The sequence below is a fragment of the Gopherus evgoodei genome, chromosome 9, assembly GCF_007399415.2.
Source record: "Gopherus evgoodei ecotype Sinaloan lineage chromosome 9, rGopEvg1_v1.p, whole genome shotgun sequence".
Lineage (NCBI taxonomy): Eukaryota > Metazoa > Chordata > Testudines > Testudinidae > Gopherus > Gopherus evgoodei.
In genome coordinates, this window is record NC_044330.1 from 905,027 (window position 1) to 918,901 (window position 13,875).

The 13,875-nt window shown below is 48.9% G+C and overlaps 2 protein-coding genes and 1 pseudogene across 4 annotated transcripts in view; all 3 read left to right on the top strand.

Moving 5' to 3' along the window:
* Positions 1–13,875, top strand: part of LOC115657578 (D-beta-hydroxybutyrate dehydrogenase, mitochondrial-like) — a 46,039-nt gene that overhangs the window by 29,098 nt on the left and 3,066 nt on the right. Inside the window, exons 3-4 of the mRNA XM_030575621.1 lie at positions 2,335–2,476; positions 12,147–12,299. Of these exons, the coding sequence (XP_030431481.1) occupies positions 2,335–2,476; positions 12,147–12,299 (295 nt within the window). The remainder of the gene's footprint in view (positions 1–2,334; positions 2,477–12,146; positions 12,300–13,875) is intronic.
* Positions 3,856–5,689, top strand: LOC115657164 (annotated as a pseudogene).
* Positions 12,259–13,875, top strand: part of ACADVL (acyl-CoA dehydrogenase very long chain) — a 64,569-nt gene continuing 62,952 nt past the window's right edge. For all 3 annotated transcript variants that reach the window (XM_030575849.1, XM_030575850.1, XM_030575852.1), the window contains exon 1: positions 12,259–12,299. The gene's annotated coding sequence lies outside the window, so the exon portion shown is untranslated. The remainder of the gene's footprint in view (positions 12,300–13,875) is intronic.

The following is a 13,875-nucleotide window of genomic DNA, read 5'->3' on the forward strand; positions in this document are numbered from 1 at the left end:
TCCCAGAGCTCACATAACCCCAGAGGGGTAAGGAAAAGGTGGACCATGGAGGGGCAGGGCCAACCCTGCAGGGGTAGTCATGTCAGACAGTTATTCTGATGCTTGTTTGGTATAAAAATAGACCTTCCAAACCAATATACTCTCTCAGCACGGAGTGATTTGCAGGAGTTTAGGGCAGTAACTACAGATGATCCTCCTTGGCTGAAGAAGAAAATTCTCATTTTGGTGAGAAATACTAATGAGCGACGCTATTTTTCCAAGTCATTGACCAATGGCTGTTTGGCAGAAGTATTGGAAATGTGTTTCCTTTTTATTTTAGGAAGGGCTGAAGGGGGAGCAAACTTACTTAGGGAGCCCTGGTTCTTAACACTCTGAAATGACAAGAAAAGCCTTGAGCACAGATACAGTAAGTCTCTGTTCGTGAGCTGGATTGGCTTCATTTCGTTCACTGTGAAGCAGCTGAAAAGCTCTTTGTATGATCCAAAGCTAAGTTTTAACAACGTTTTCCCAAGATACAGTGAGCAGCAGCGTACCGAGTATAAACAGTTTGCTTCAAAGAGAGCATAACGTTGTGATGCTGACATGATGCCTACCAAAATGCCAATATCACGCTTTGGAAGGTTTCCTTTCATGTACACAGAAAGGTATGAGAAATGCTGTTGTGTCTTGTGTCCAGTCACCTGGGAAGTTCCACTGCTTCGTCCTGTGTTTCTGTGATGCCTGGAAACATTTCAGGTTTAAAAGGAAATGTTGTGGGGCCAGATCCTGAATTCAGTTACACTGGTGTAACGCTGGAGTAACTCCACATTGAAGTTAATGGAGTTACCCCATCTATATCAGCATGATTGACACTCTGACTAACCACATGACTCTTTTGCTTAGCTGAAGAGGTTGTCAGAGGAAGGCACTTTTGAACTGTACACCTTGCAGGAGACAGGTAATCTACAACACCAGTAAAAGCAACTAAGTAAATATGCAATATTTACTTCAGCCTTCCTGCAAAGGCCGTCGAGCAGGTATCTGTGGAGTAAGACAGGCAATCTCCCCACCTACTGTAACATGATGTGGGACTATACACTTGCCTTCTTGTTTGCCTACAATAAGTGGAAGCTGTATGCAAGTAAAGAAGAAATCAGATCAATCAGAAGTGCTGACTAATAGCAGCCCATGAAAATGCAAATGTCTCCTCCCTGATAAGGTTGATGGTAAGAAGGAGAGGAGGAAATGGTGACCTAGATATCAGCTCTAAGATGCCTGGATTCTCTGGAGCCCCATGACTGAGCTCAGGTAAATGGAATGGTCTCAGATATAAGTTGTTGTTTTTTAAATACACATGGCAACAAATATAAAATAAACACCGCAACAAAACCAAAAATAACCTCAACAAAACTAAGCTCCTATAGAATTGTTTCCATTATTCTTTTTAAATTTCCAGAAAATATATTTTCCCTCAATTTTCACTTCAGTGTTTGCAAACTAAATATTGCAGCTTTGTGCTATTGCATAAGACCCTGAAAGTAAATTTGACAAGACACTGGTCATAAAGAAAAGTGGAGTTGACCTATCTTTTCTCATTATTCAGGGTGGAGTAAGCATTTGTTCTCATGTTCTTACCCAGCATTTCCTCTTCCCTTCTTGCTGTGAACCAGGTGTCTGACTGGCTGCCATTCTCCCCCCAGAGGTGGCTGCATCTCCCTGACACTTCCATTACTACGCCTCCTGATCTCTTTTGTAACAAATGCAAATTGTTAAACAGAAGGTTCACTTGTCAATGTTTTAGACCTTTCCTTTTTTATAGCACTAGACTGTTTGCTCTCAGACTCGGCCAGCGAGGAATTGCCTTTGGCATTGTAGTCTGGCATTTGCTTCTGAAAGAGAATGAAAGAATACATTTAAGTAGAATGGGTAGGAATTGTTAGAGTGAGCTATTCAGGGGAGCTGCTTGAAAAGCCATTTAGTCTCAAGCCCAGAAAATCTGGACTTCTGTGATCCTTTTGAAAATGTTGGCTCTGTTACCCACAGAGCACTGACATCGGTCGGCACCTACATAGCTCTCTCTACACCCTCTAATTGCAGGGCAAACAATAACCAATGAATCCACCTATGAGGCAGGGAGAAACAGAGTCAGTCTCACTATTTGCTGGGTGGGGAAATTGAGTCAGATATGAGAGGTAAATTCTCAAAGGTTGGACTTGCATTGTGTGATTGCATGGGCTGTCTGGGGGCACCTCTGCATGTGCATTTCCAACAACCCAAGCCTGTGTCCTGGGCGTGGGGCTGGATTACTGCCATCCTGTCTGAGCAGGGCATCTCTCTCCTTTCTCTCTTGGGCAGGGTGAGAATGGATATGGTGCCAGGGAGCTGGAGAGCATTAAATCAGATCGCATGAAAGTGCTGCAGCTAAATGTGTGCAGTGACCAGGAAGTGGCTCAGGCTGTGGAGTTTGTGAAGAACAATCTGAAGGAGCCGGAGAAAGGTAGGTAGTGCGGATAATGTTACAGGCTGGGGGAGCCTGTGCTCTCAGACCAGTTGCCTTTTAAATTCACTTACGTGAACCCTTGCTAAGAAGGAGTTACCCCCCTAGGGACAGAGTTAAGGTTATCCGAGTGGCATAGTAATGGATCTGAGTGTTGTGTGGGAGGCATTTCCTGGCTTTGTTTTTTTGTTGTCACATTCTGGAAGGTGCAGAAGGGAACTAGACTGTTGCATGACAGCAGCACAGATACGTGCTGGTGAGCAGCAGCCATCTCTTATTACAAACGGCCTGGCTCCTGCTGGATTTGAGGGAAGTTACTACTCAGCAGCACTGCAGGTAACCAAGCTGGCCATGGGGATTGGAGCTTGAAATGGGACCTCCCTGTGCCTCTCTGTCTCTCCTCTCTGTATCTGAACCTGTTTCGGGGAGTTTGTGAGGGTTCTTGGCCATGGTGGTTCCCACTGTGCCTGCTCCACTGTATTCATAGAGCCTGCCTGGCCGCCTACACAGGAGTTAGCCAGCCATCAGCCTCAGACTAGGACTGATGATAAACACATCACATGTCAGGGTATTGAGCATCTCCCCCACAGCTCTCTGTCCAGAGACATCCTCACAGGAGCACTTGGGGGTTTGCTGCATCCAAGAGGTGGGGTAGGGCCAGGAGTAGTTTTTTCCTTGCTCATGGCAGGTGTTAAGGTTCTGGGCAGATTAAAAGTGGCAGAAAGATAGTCCCAACCTTCATTCAAAGTACACAACAACGTCCTTAATCCCTACATGAATGATGCTATTAAATATAAAGAAGAAATAACCTGAAGTCAAATATATAGATATACCTATCTCATAGAACTGGAAGGGACCTTGAAAAGCCATTGAGTCCAGTCCCCTGCCTCCACTAGCAGGACCAAGTACTGTCCCTGGCAGTGTGCGATTTTTGTTTTTTGTTTCCCCACTGATCCCTAAATGGCCCCCTCAAGGATTGAGCTCACAGCCCAGGGTTTAGCAGGCCAAAGCGCAAAGCACTGAGCTATCCCACCTCCTCCCCTGAGTGTGCTCTGTGTGCACAATTCTGTCCTTCGTGCACAACCATTCCACACCCGCCCTGTCTCATCAGATTCCTCTCCACACCTTTTCACACCACTCTAAGCTTTTCACACAGAGCACGTTAGCAGCAGCGGCAGCACAGAGCTATGCTGTGCAGAATGACAGCTTGCAAGCAAACAGCACTGTTGTTTCTCAGACGGTGGCAATGAGATAAAAGTCTGGTTCCTAGCAGGGTTGGGCACAGGATCCCTTGTGCACTTCTCTGTCTGATAGGTGGGCAGTCCCTCCTTCGTGGAGATTTATGTAGTCACTCACTGCCATAGGCATGCTCATGGCAGCTCCCTTTCACTGCCATCTTGTGGCAGAGCCATGGGGACCTGCTGGGATCAAGACTTCAGGACACCACCATGTCTGGGAGATTGTGGTCTGAGGCCATTTTTGCTGGCTATAAATATGGCCTCCGAAACCAGAGGGAGCACACTGCCCTTCTGAAAATTAACAGAGTTATGCCTGGGACTAGACTGAATTCTCCTTGGGAAAGAGATGGGCCTATGTATACAATGCTAAACACCACACTGTGACTCTTGGTGGCAAGCCCAACACAACGCGAGACAGCTGGGCGAAAGTAACCCATGCCCATAGAAACAGTGGCTTGCTTCATACTAAGTTCCAACCCAACCTTCTTGCCAAGACCAGGGGACACAGAATCAGAGTGATGCTGTGTCCATCTAGATTCTACATTTTTACTGAAAATACAGTTCAGCATTTTACTTCTGGGGGAATTCTGCACCACTGCACATGTGCAGAATTTATGTCCCCTGCAGATTTCTTTGCGCCCTTGCAGAAAAATGACTTGCTCCTCCTTCAGAAAAAGGAAGTCACAAGAGTGGTTGTGCAACCCTTCCCAGCAGTATGTTTTGGGTGCCCAGGGCAGCTGGCAGAGAAGTAAATCACTGTGGGACAGGAGGCAGGACTGGGGAAGACCTGGCTGGGGGCTCTGACCTTGCGCTGGGCTCAACTACTAGTCCTATCTGGGTTGGGGAGGACAGGACTTCCTCTTCCCCTGCACGGCATCTGGGGCTGGATCAGACCCACCCCCAGATTTATTTCCTGGCTGCAGGAAGCTCTGCAAACTGCCCCCCCCCCCGCTTCCTGCACCCATTGCTCCTCAGCTGTAGGGGGAGACATTCCTGTAGAGGGAGCTGCTCCCCCATCCACCCACTACCCATGCATCCAGATCCCCTCATACTCAGACCCTCTCACTGAGCTTCATCCTCCTGATAAGCCCCACTCCCCTTGCACCTGGACCACCCTAATGAGCCACGTGCACCTGGATCCCTATCCCACCGAGGCCCAACCAGCTATACGTGGATCTCCACCCCACTGAGCCCCACTTCCCCAGCATCTGACACCCCTACTGAGCCCCCCACCCAGACTGCCCTGCCAAGCTCTATCCCTCCCACACCCAGTCTCCCCCACCACTGAACCCTAGCCACCTTCACCTGGACCCCCCTGCAGCGTCCCATTGCCATTACACCCAGAACTCCCCAACAAGCTCCTGTGAATCCAGATCCCCTCCCCCGCACCCAGATTCCCCACTGAGCTGCCTGCACCCAGTTTGCCCCACACAGAACGCTCTCAACCCACACCTGGATCCCCCCACATTAAGCCCCTCTAAACTTGGATCCTGTCTTGCTGAGCCTGCCTGCCCATGGTGAGGGGCAGAGCCCTGGGGTATTTCTGGGGCAGGCTGAGTCCTTGCACTGTGTCAGGGTTGGGTGCAGCCTCACTGCTGAGTCTGTGTCCTGGGGGGAGCTGTAGAGTGAACTTCCACGTCTGTGCAGCCAGTGGTCTGTGCTCCCCAGTGCCAGGCTGGAACCTCCATATTTATTTGACAAATAAAATTTGCAGAATTTTAAAATATTGTGTGCAGAATTTTTAATTTTTGGTGCAGAATGCCCTCAGGAGTAGAATTTGTTCCCAAACACACACAAAGCACAGCATTCCAGATGGAGTGTCTGGGCTCTGAGACAATAAAACCTTTGGGGTGGGGAGAGTCTCTATTTCTCTTTGATCTTGGGTCGTACCCACCAGTATTGACACTAAACAAATAATAATGATAATACTCTTTAAACATGTGGTTGTGCTGCATGCCCCATATGTGCCAGATGACTGTCAAAGTTCTGTTACATACTACTGTGCTATGATTGACTAATGATGGAATCTCATAAAAGATTAACTGCTTTAATTAGCTTTTTCAGAAATGGTTCTAAATGTACTAAATTTATTATACAAGCTCTGCTTACAGAGAGACCTGTGCCAGGACATGGCAGGGAGCCAAGAACTCCTGTGTCAAAGCTCTGCTGTAAGCCCCGTTCCCTCTCTGGCCTTGGCAAAGTCACTGACAGTACAAGTCTCTGCCAAACTCCCTTACTTCAGTGAAATTACACCAGGGATTAATCAGGCACTCGGTGTCCTAGTACCGTAGTATTCTTATCATAATTTATAATCTGTGCGTGCTATCGCCACACAGACCATCGTCAGGATTGGTGCCTCATTTTGCTGGGTGCTGGTCAAACTTACAATTAAAGATAGTCTCTGCCCCAAGGAATTTACAGTCTATAATAAGGACAACGCTTAACAGGTGGGTGTGTAACACAGAGAGTTTGTCTGGGGCCTGGTGTACACTACGCGTTTAAACCGATTTTAGCAGCATTAAACCGATTTAACGCTGTACCCGTCCACACAACAAGGTCCTTTATGTAGATATTGATATAAAGGGCTCTTTAAATTGGTTTCTGTACTTCTCCCAGATGAGAGGAGTAGCGCTAAAATCGGTATTACCATATCAGATTAGGGTTAGTGTGGCCGCAAATCGACGGTACTGGCCTTCAGGCGGTATCCCACAGTGCACCATTGTGACCGCTCTGGACAGCAATCTCAACTCGGATGCACTGGCCAGGTAGACAGGAAAAGCCGCACGGACTTTTGAATTTCATTTCCTGGTTGGCCAGCGTGGAGAGCTCACCAGCACAGGTGACCACACAGAGCTCATCAGCACAGGTAACAATGCAGTCTCCTGAGAATCGAAAAAGAGCTCCAGCAGGGACCACATGGGAGGTACTGGATCTGATCGCTGTATGGGGAGAGGATTCTGTGCTAACAGAACTCTGTTCCAAAAGAGGAAATGAAAAAACATTTGAAGAAATGTCCAAGGCTATGATGGAGAGAGGCCACACCAGGGACTCAGTGCAGTGCAGAGTGAAAGTTAAGGAGCTCAGACAAGCCTACCAAAAAACCAAAGAAGCAAACAGACGGTCTGGGGCAGGACTGAAAACATGCCGCTTCTACGCTGAGCTGCATGCAATTCTAGGGGGGTCCGCCACCACTATCCCACCCCTCTCCATGGATTCCGAGGTGGGGTTGGTAATCTCAGCCAAGCCTGAGGATTCTGTGCACGAGGAAGATGAGGAGGAGGAAGAAGAGGATGAGCTTGCAGAGAGCACACAGCACTCCGTTAGCCCCAACAGCCAGGAGCTTTTTCTGACCCAGATGGAATTACCCTCCCAGCCCTCCCAAGCCACTAGCCCAGACAGTGAAGCCATGGAAGCGACCTCTGGTGAGTGTACCTTTGTAAATATAAAACATGGTTTAAAAGCAAGTGTTTTTTAATGATTGATTTGCCCTGAGGACTTGGGATGCATTCGCGGCCAGTACAGTTACTGGAAAAGTTTGTTAACCTGTCTGGGGATGGAGCGGAAATCCTCCAGGGACGTCTCCATGAAGCGCTCCTGGAGGTATTCCAAAAGCCTTTGCAGAAGGTTTCTGGGCAAGGCAGCCTTATTCCGTCCACCATGGTAGGACACTTTACCATGCCATGCATGTAACAAGTAATCTGGTATCATTGCATGACAAAGCCTAGCTGCGTATGGTCCCGGTGATTGCTGGCATTCAAGAAACATCCGTTCTTTATCTCACTGTGTTATCCTCAGGAGAGTGATATCGTTCATGGTAACCGGGTTGAAATTCAGGAATTTAAGTAAGGGGACAGAGATGGCCATTCCTATTGCGCTGTTTGCCTGTTGCTTAAAAGAAATCCTTCCTTGCACGTAGCCAAGCGGGAGGAGGGGAATAGCCCTGAGCTTTTTCATGTTTGGCTATCAGGGATCTTCCCTGCTACCAGCCACACGGTGGGGGGAGTGGAAGGGAGGTGATTAGCAGTGATCTTCCATGATACCAGCCATGCGGTGGGGGGAGGGGTAAAGCGATCATCCCACAGAATTGGAGGTGGGGGGTGGCTTCTGCTGCTGCATGTTAACAGGAAAGAAGCATCACTAAACGGGCTTTGCTTGGTATTTGGGAAAGGAGGGCACTGTGTATGTGAAGGCTGCAGAAGCCGAAAGACAGTGGCTTACCATGGCCGCATGCAAGCTGAATTCTGATGCCCGGGCCTGCGTCTGTGAGATCTGTAACACCAGAGCCGCAGGCACTCAATATTAAGATGCAAAATGCGACCTTGTAGTGAAATCACACGTGCTACATAAGGTGAATAGTGTTGTTCACTGTGAAAGAGTATAACCATTGTTCTGTAAAATGTATCTTTTTAAATACTTCTCTCCCTTTTTTCTCTCCCTCGTGCAGCTGCACATTCGTCAAGTCTCCTTACTCCATCCCGAAGTCTATCTCAGATAAAGCGGAGGAAAAAGAAGACGCAAGACGAAATGTTCTCGGAAATCATGGAAGTGACCCGCAATGAAAGAGCTCATCTGAATGAGTGGAAGGACATAGTATCAAGTTACAGGAAAGATGCCAGTGAACGTGAGGATAGGAGGGACCAACGTGAGGATAGAAGGGACGCTCGAGATGAGAGGTGGCTGCAGGAAGATCAGAGGTGTAGGCAGGAAGATCAGCGGTGGCGGGATGCAACGCTGGGGCTGCTGCATGATCAAACTGACATCCTCCGATGTCTGGTGGAGCTTCAGGAAGAGTAGCGGGGTCACAGAGTGCCGCTGCAGCCCCTGTGTAACCACCCTCACCACTCACCATGTTCCATGTCTTCCTCACCCAGACGTGTAAGAACGCGTGGGGGAAGGCTTCGTGCACCTGCCCACTCCACCCCTGTGGACAGCCCAACCAAAAGGATGTCATTACATTGAAATGTTTTTAGTAGCGTTTTCCTTCCCTCCTATCCTCCTCCAAAACCACACCCGGAGTACCTTGTCATTTCTCTCCCTCTTTTTATAATGTCTTTTTAATAAAGAATACATGACTTTTAAAACGATAGTGACTTTATTTCCTTAAGCAAGCTGTAATTGAAGGGGGAGGGTGGGTTGCTTACAGGGAAGGAGTCAATCAAGGGGGAGGGGGGTTCATCAAGGGGGAAACAAACACAACAGTTACACCGTACCCTGGCCGGTGATGAAACTCGTTTACAAAGCTTCTCTGATGTGCACCGCTTCCTGGTGTGCTCTTCTAATCGCCCTGGTGTCTGGCTGTGCGTAATCAGTGGCCACGTGATTTGCCTCAGCCTCCCACCCCGCCGTAAAGGTCTCCCCCTTACTCTCACAGAGATTCTGGAGCACACAGCAAGCAGCAATAACAATGGGGACATTGGTTTGGCTGAGGTCTGACCGAGTCAGTAATGTGCACCAGTGCGCCTTTAAATGGCCAAATGCACATTCTACCACCATTCTGCACTTGCTCAGCCTGTAGTTGAACAGCTCCTGACCACTGTCCAGGCTGCCTGTGTATGGCTTCATGAGCCATGGCATCAAGGGGTAGGCTGGGTCCCCCAGGATAACTACAGGCATTTCAACATCCCCAACTGTTATTTTCTGGTCTGGGAAGCTGCAGCCATTTAAACAGAGTAGTGTTCCTGAAGACGCGAGCATCATGAACCCTTCCTGGCCATCCCACATGGATGTTGGTGAAACGTCCCTTGTGATCCACCAGTGCTTGCAGCACCATGGAAAAGTACCCCTTGCGGTTTACATACTGAGTGCCCTGGTGCTCCGGTGCCAAGATAGGGATATGAGTTCCATCTATCGCCCCCGCCCCAGTTAGGGAATGCCATTGCAGCAAAGCCATCCACTATGACTTGCATGTTTCCCAGAGTCACAACCTTTCGTAGCAGCAGCTTAATGATTGCTTTGGCTGCTTGCATCACAGCAGCCCCCACAGTAGATTTTCCCACTCCAAATTGATTCCCGACTGACCAGTAGTTGTCTGGTGTTGCAAGCTTCTAGAAGGCTATTGCCACTCGCTTCTCAACTGTGAGGGCTGCTCTCAGCTTGGTATTCTGGCATTTCAGGGCAGGGGAAAGCAAGTCACAAAGTTCCGTGAAAGTGCTCTTACGCATGCGAAAGTTTCGCAGACACTGGGAATTGTCCCACACCTGCAAAACTATGCGGTCCCATCAGTCTGTGCTTGTTTCCCAGGCCCAAAATTGGCATTCAATGGCTAGAACCTGCCCCATTACCAGCAGGATCTCCAAAGCGCAGGGGCCCGCGGTTTGAGAGAATTCTATGTCCATGTCCTCATCACTCTCGTCGCCGTGCTGCCGTAGCCGCCACCTCCTCCTCGCCTGGCTTTGCAGGTCCCGGTTCAGCATAGACTGCACGAGAATGTGCGAGGTGTTTACAACGTCCACGATTGCGGTATTGATCTGAGCAAGGTCCATGCTTTCCATGCTATGGCCTCTGCACGGTTCACCCAGGAAAAAAGGGCGCGAAACGGTTATCTGCTGCTTTTACGGAGGAAGGAATGAGTGACGACATTTACCCAGAATCCCTGTGACACTGTTTTTGCACCATCATGTATTGGGGTCTCAACCCAAAATTCCAATGGGTGGGGGAGACTGTGGGAACTATGGGATAGCTACAGGATAGCTACCCACAGTGCAACGCTCCAGAAATCAACGCTAGCCTCGGACCATGGACGCACACCGCTGAATTAATGTGCCTAGTGTGGCCGCGTGCACTCGACTTTATACAATCTGTTTTACAAAATCGGTTTATGTAAAATCAGAATAATCCCGTAGTGTAGACGTACCCTGGGAGATGGGAGCAGCGTGTGTAGCAGAAATAGGTACACAGCGTTGCCTGTATTTAGCTATATGTATAATTTACAATCTTCAATTTAAAATAATCATATGTACACAGACACCAGAATAAATGAACACAAGGTTTCAGTGGCTCTTCCAACAGGCCGCCTGCCTACATGTTACCCGTATCTAGCTAGCTGAGGCCATCACCGTAGAAACGAGACTTGAGAAGTGATTTGAAAGAGGGTGAATGAAATGAATTGGAGAGAGCATTCTAGACATAAGGAACAGCATGGGAGAAGGGGCTCAGAGAGGACAAGGGCATTGGAGTCTATGGTTGGCTAGGCAGAGGGGCCTGTTCATGATGTGGTACGACAGGTGAGCAGATAAGTATAATGGGGACCCTGATTATGACTGAGCCCTACCACAACAGAAATAATAAATAGGTGACTAGATAACTGGTTAGATTTTTGCAAAGTCTGATCCTTGTTTTCCTACTGTTTGCTCTGTCATTATCACTGTCTATTGCTTGCATAGCACCATATGGATATAAACAGGACTTTAAAAGAAAGACAGTCCTTACACTGGAGAAAGGGCTCAGTCCTGCAGACACTGCTGGAGGCTCCTGTCCTTAGTGCAAACTAACAAGGTTCTGCTGTAGTAAGGATTGAAAGTAGCCAAATTGTGGGCTGGTTATGAGTTGCTGCCCTCTGCAAACACAGGAGAAAGAACTTGGATGGCAGAACCTTGCAGAGGTGCCATGGTTAAGTCAGGACTTTCAGAAGTGACCTTTGATGTTTTGGGTGCCCATCTTGAGCCTGTTTAGTACCCTCATTCCCCCAGAAGTCAGTGGGACCCGTGGGTGCTGAGCCCCTCTGGAAATCAGAGCCCAGGTTAGGCTCCCCAAATCAAGTGTTATCCTTCATCTTCTCTGGCCTGAGGAGGACACTGGGCCAGTGTTGGGGAGGCAGCTGCTCCAGGGGAACTTGGGCCTACTTCTCTTGTTTGTGCTCTTCAGTCAAACACCAGCCAGAGTGGGACAGATACAGCCCCATCCTGCATGTCTGTCTGTCCCAGCCTCAGGAGAACCAACCACATGACAGCAAGCAACAGTCCTCCTGTTGGAAGTTCAAGTGCTGGCCCCTCACTGACTTCTCTGGTGCTTTGAGCCAATGCCTTGATGCTCTTCTGTCTCACCTGTTTGGGAATTTAAAACTTTAACCAGTTAACTGATAAGCATTAGTCTTACCGGTTAATCTGCCATAACTGTTAACCTCCGCACCGTCTGGAGCAGCCCCAGCCCGGCCGGCTGGCCCTTTAATTGGTTAACCATTTAAACAAAATATTTTAATCATTTAAACAATTAACTTTTAAAACAATATTTACATCCCTACTTCTGTTATTCCCGTGTTACCTTAGCCCACTGTGGTTCCTCTCTTTGTTGGTGTATTTCACTGTCCTAGATGAAAATGTCCTGTTTTTGCCAGTGGATTGTTTTACCCCGAGAGAAGATAAAATCCCAGAAGAGCTGTTTCTCCCTGAGGGACCCCCCCACTTAAACCCTTGAACTCTCTTGTTTTTTGGCAGGGCTCTGGGGCTTGGTGAATAACGCTGGAGTATCAGCCTTCGGAGAGGTGGAATTCACAAGCATAGACAAGTACAAGGAGGTGGCAGACGTCAACTTATGGGGAACTGTCAGAGTGACCAAGGCTTTCCTGCCCCTTGTTCGCAGAGCTAAAGGTACAGATGGCCTCTGGCATGGCCGCAGTCAGAAGCTTTGCAAAGCAACAGGGAAAAGCCACTAAAAACATCTCAAGTTCTGCCTTTAGTGACACCTCTGCAAGCACACTGAAGCCTCTGAGGCTGTACAGACATGATGGAGGGTAGGATTTGGCCTGTAGTATGAGCATTTTGCAGATCTATAGCAAGTCACCTTGTGTAACTCCTGTCATTAGGAGGACCGAGCTATAGAGAGGATGATAAATGAGGTTATAACAATATCTATGCACTGAGCCCTTTTAGATGCTTCCCAAAAAGCCAGCCCAGCTAAACACGCCAGTGAGGTGATAAATATGAGGAAAGCTGAAGGACTCTTGGAGGCAGGCAGCAGTAGGCCAGTGCAAGCCCAGCCTCCTGCTCTGGGAAGGGAGACAGACACACAAGAGGTGACACTGAGATGTTTTTTCCAGATATCATTTATATTGTGTGCTGCTAAATATATCCCAGCTGCCCTAGAATAAGTAACTGCCCGCCAAGATTATATGTTGTTATTCCTGTTCCGTTGTCATGGCGAGGATGCATAGGGGGTGTGACCAATAGTGCAGGAACCAAGTGTGCCACTCTGCCCATGTGGCTGTAACATTTCAAGCCCCAGAGCTTGGCACCATAAAACTCCTTATTGCTGCAAGCGCGGAGAGGATTTTCAGGGTCAGTTCAGCGACCGTAGCGGAACCTGCGGCTGCAGGCTCCCCAGTGCGCTGCCCCCCGCCCCCAACCCCTAGGAGCTGGATGAAATGCTAGAGGAGGTTTATTACTCCTGCTCCCAGCCCTGCTGGAGTACAAACCACTTTGCACTGGCAGAGCACCGAGGTGAGGACAGCATGAGCTGTCCCTGGGGGATCAGAACATCTCCCCTTTATCACAGCTGCAGCAGGGCTGCAATCACAGCTCCCTCCCCTCCTGTTTAACAGGAAAGTTCCATCCCTCTCCCATCACTCTCTACATGCTTACCCACCAGTTCTGGACACAGACCGATATGTGAATGGACTGCAGAGAAATCTCCCCTGCACTGGCATTGGGGGTCGGGGGGGCTGGCAGTAGGGGGGAGAGAAGGCCACCCAGACAGTCTTGGGGCTCCCAGCTTTGAGCCCCAAATGCTCCTGAGCCAGCCCAGTCTGTATTACCCGGAAATGAGGATAATCTGCAGCTCTTTGGTGAGTTTATGAAACGGATGGAGTGGCCGTAGCGATTGGAAATCCCCATCTGTGTGCTCGCAACAAACATGGTGCTTCTGCTTCTGTCCCTTGCTCTTCCTTGGCTAATACCCAGCTATCAAACACAGTGTGTGTACCAGTGGAATTATTCCTGGTGTGGAGGTGGAGAGGAGCAAGGTCTTCCAGGCACAGGGAGGAGAGGGCGTAGATTGAGAAGATGACCGGTAATGAGATTCACCATGTTTGTGTTGGGGACCCCTGACGACAGCGTGATTTCTGGATGTCAGTCAGCATCCAGGGCTGAGGGAGAGGATGTGTCAGTAGCATGAGGCTCAAAGGAGGGGGCTTGCTGCCGTGTCCTGGCTGAAGAGCCCCTTGTCCTC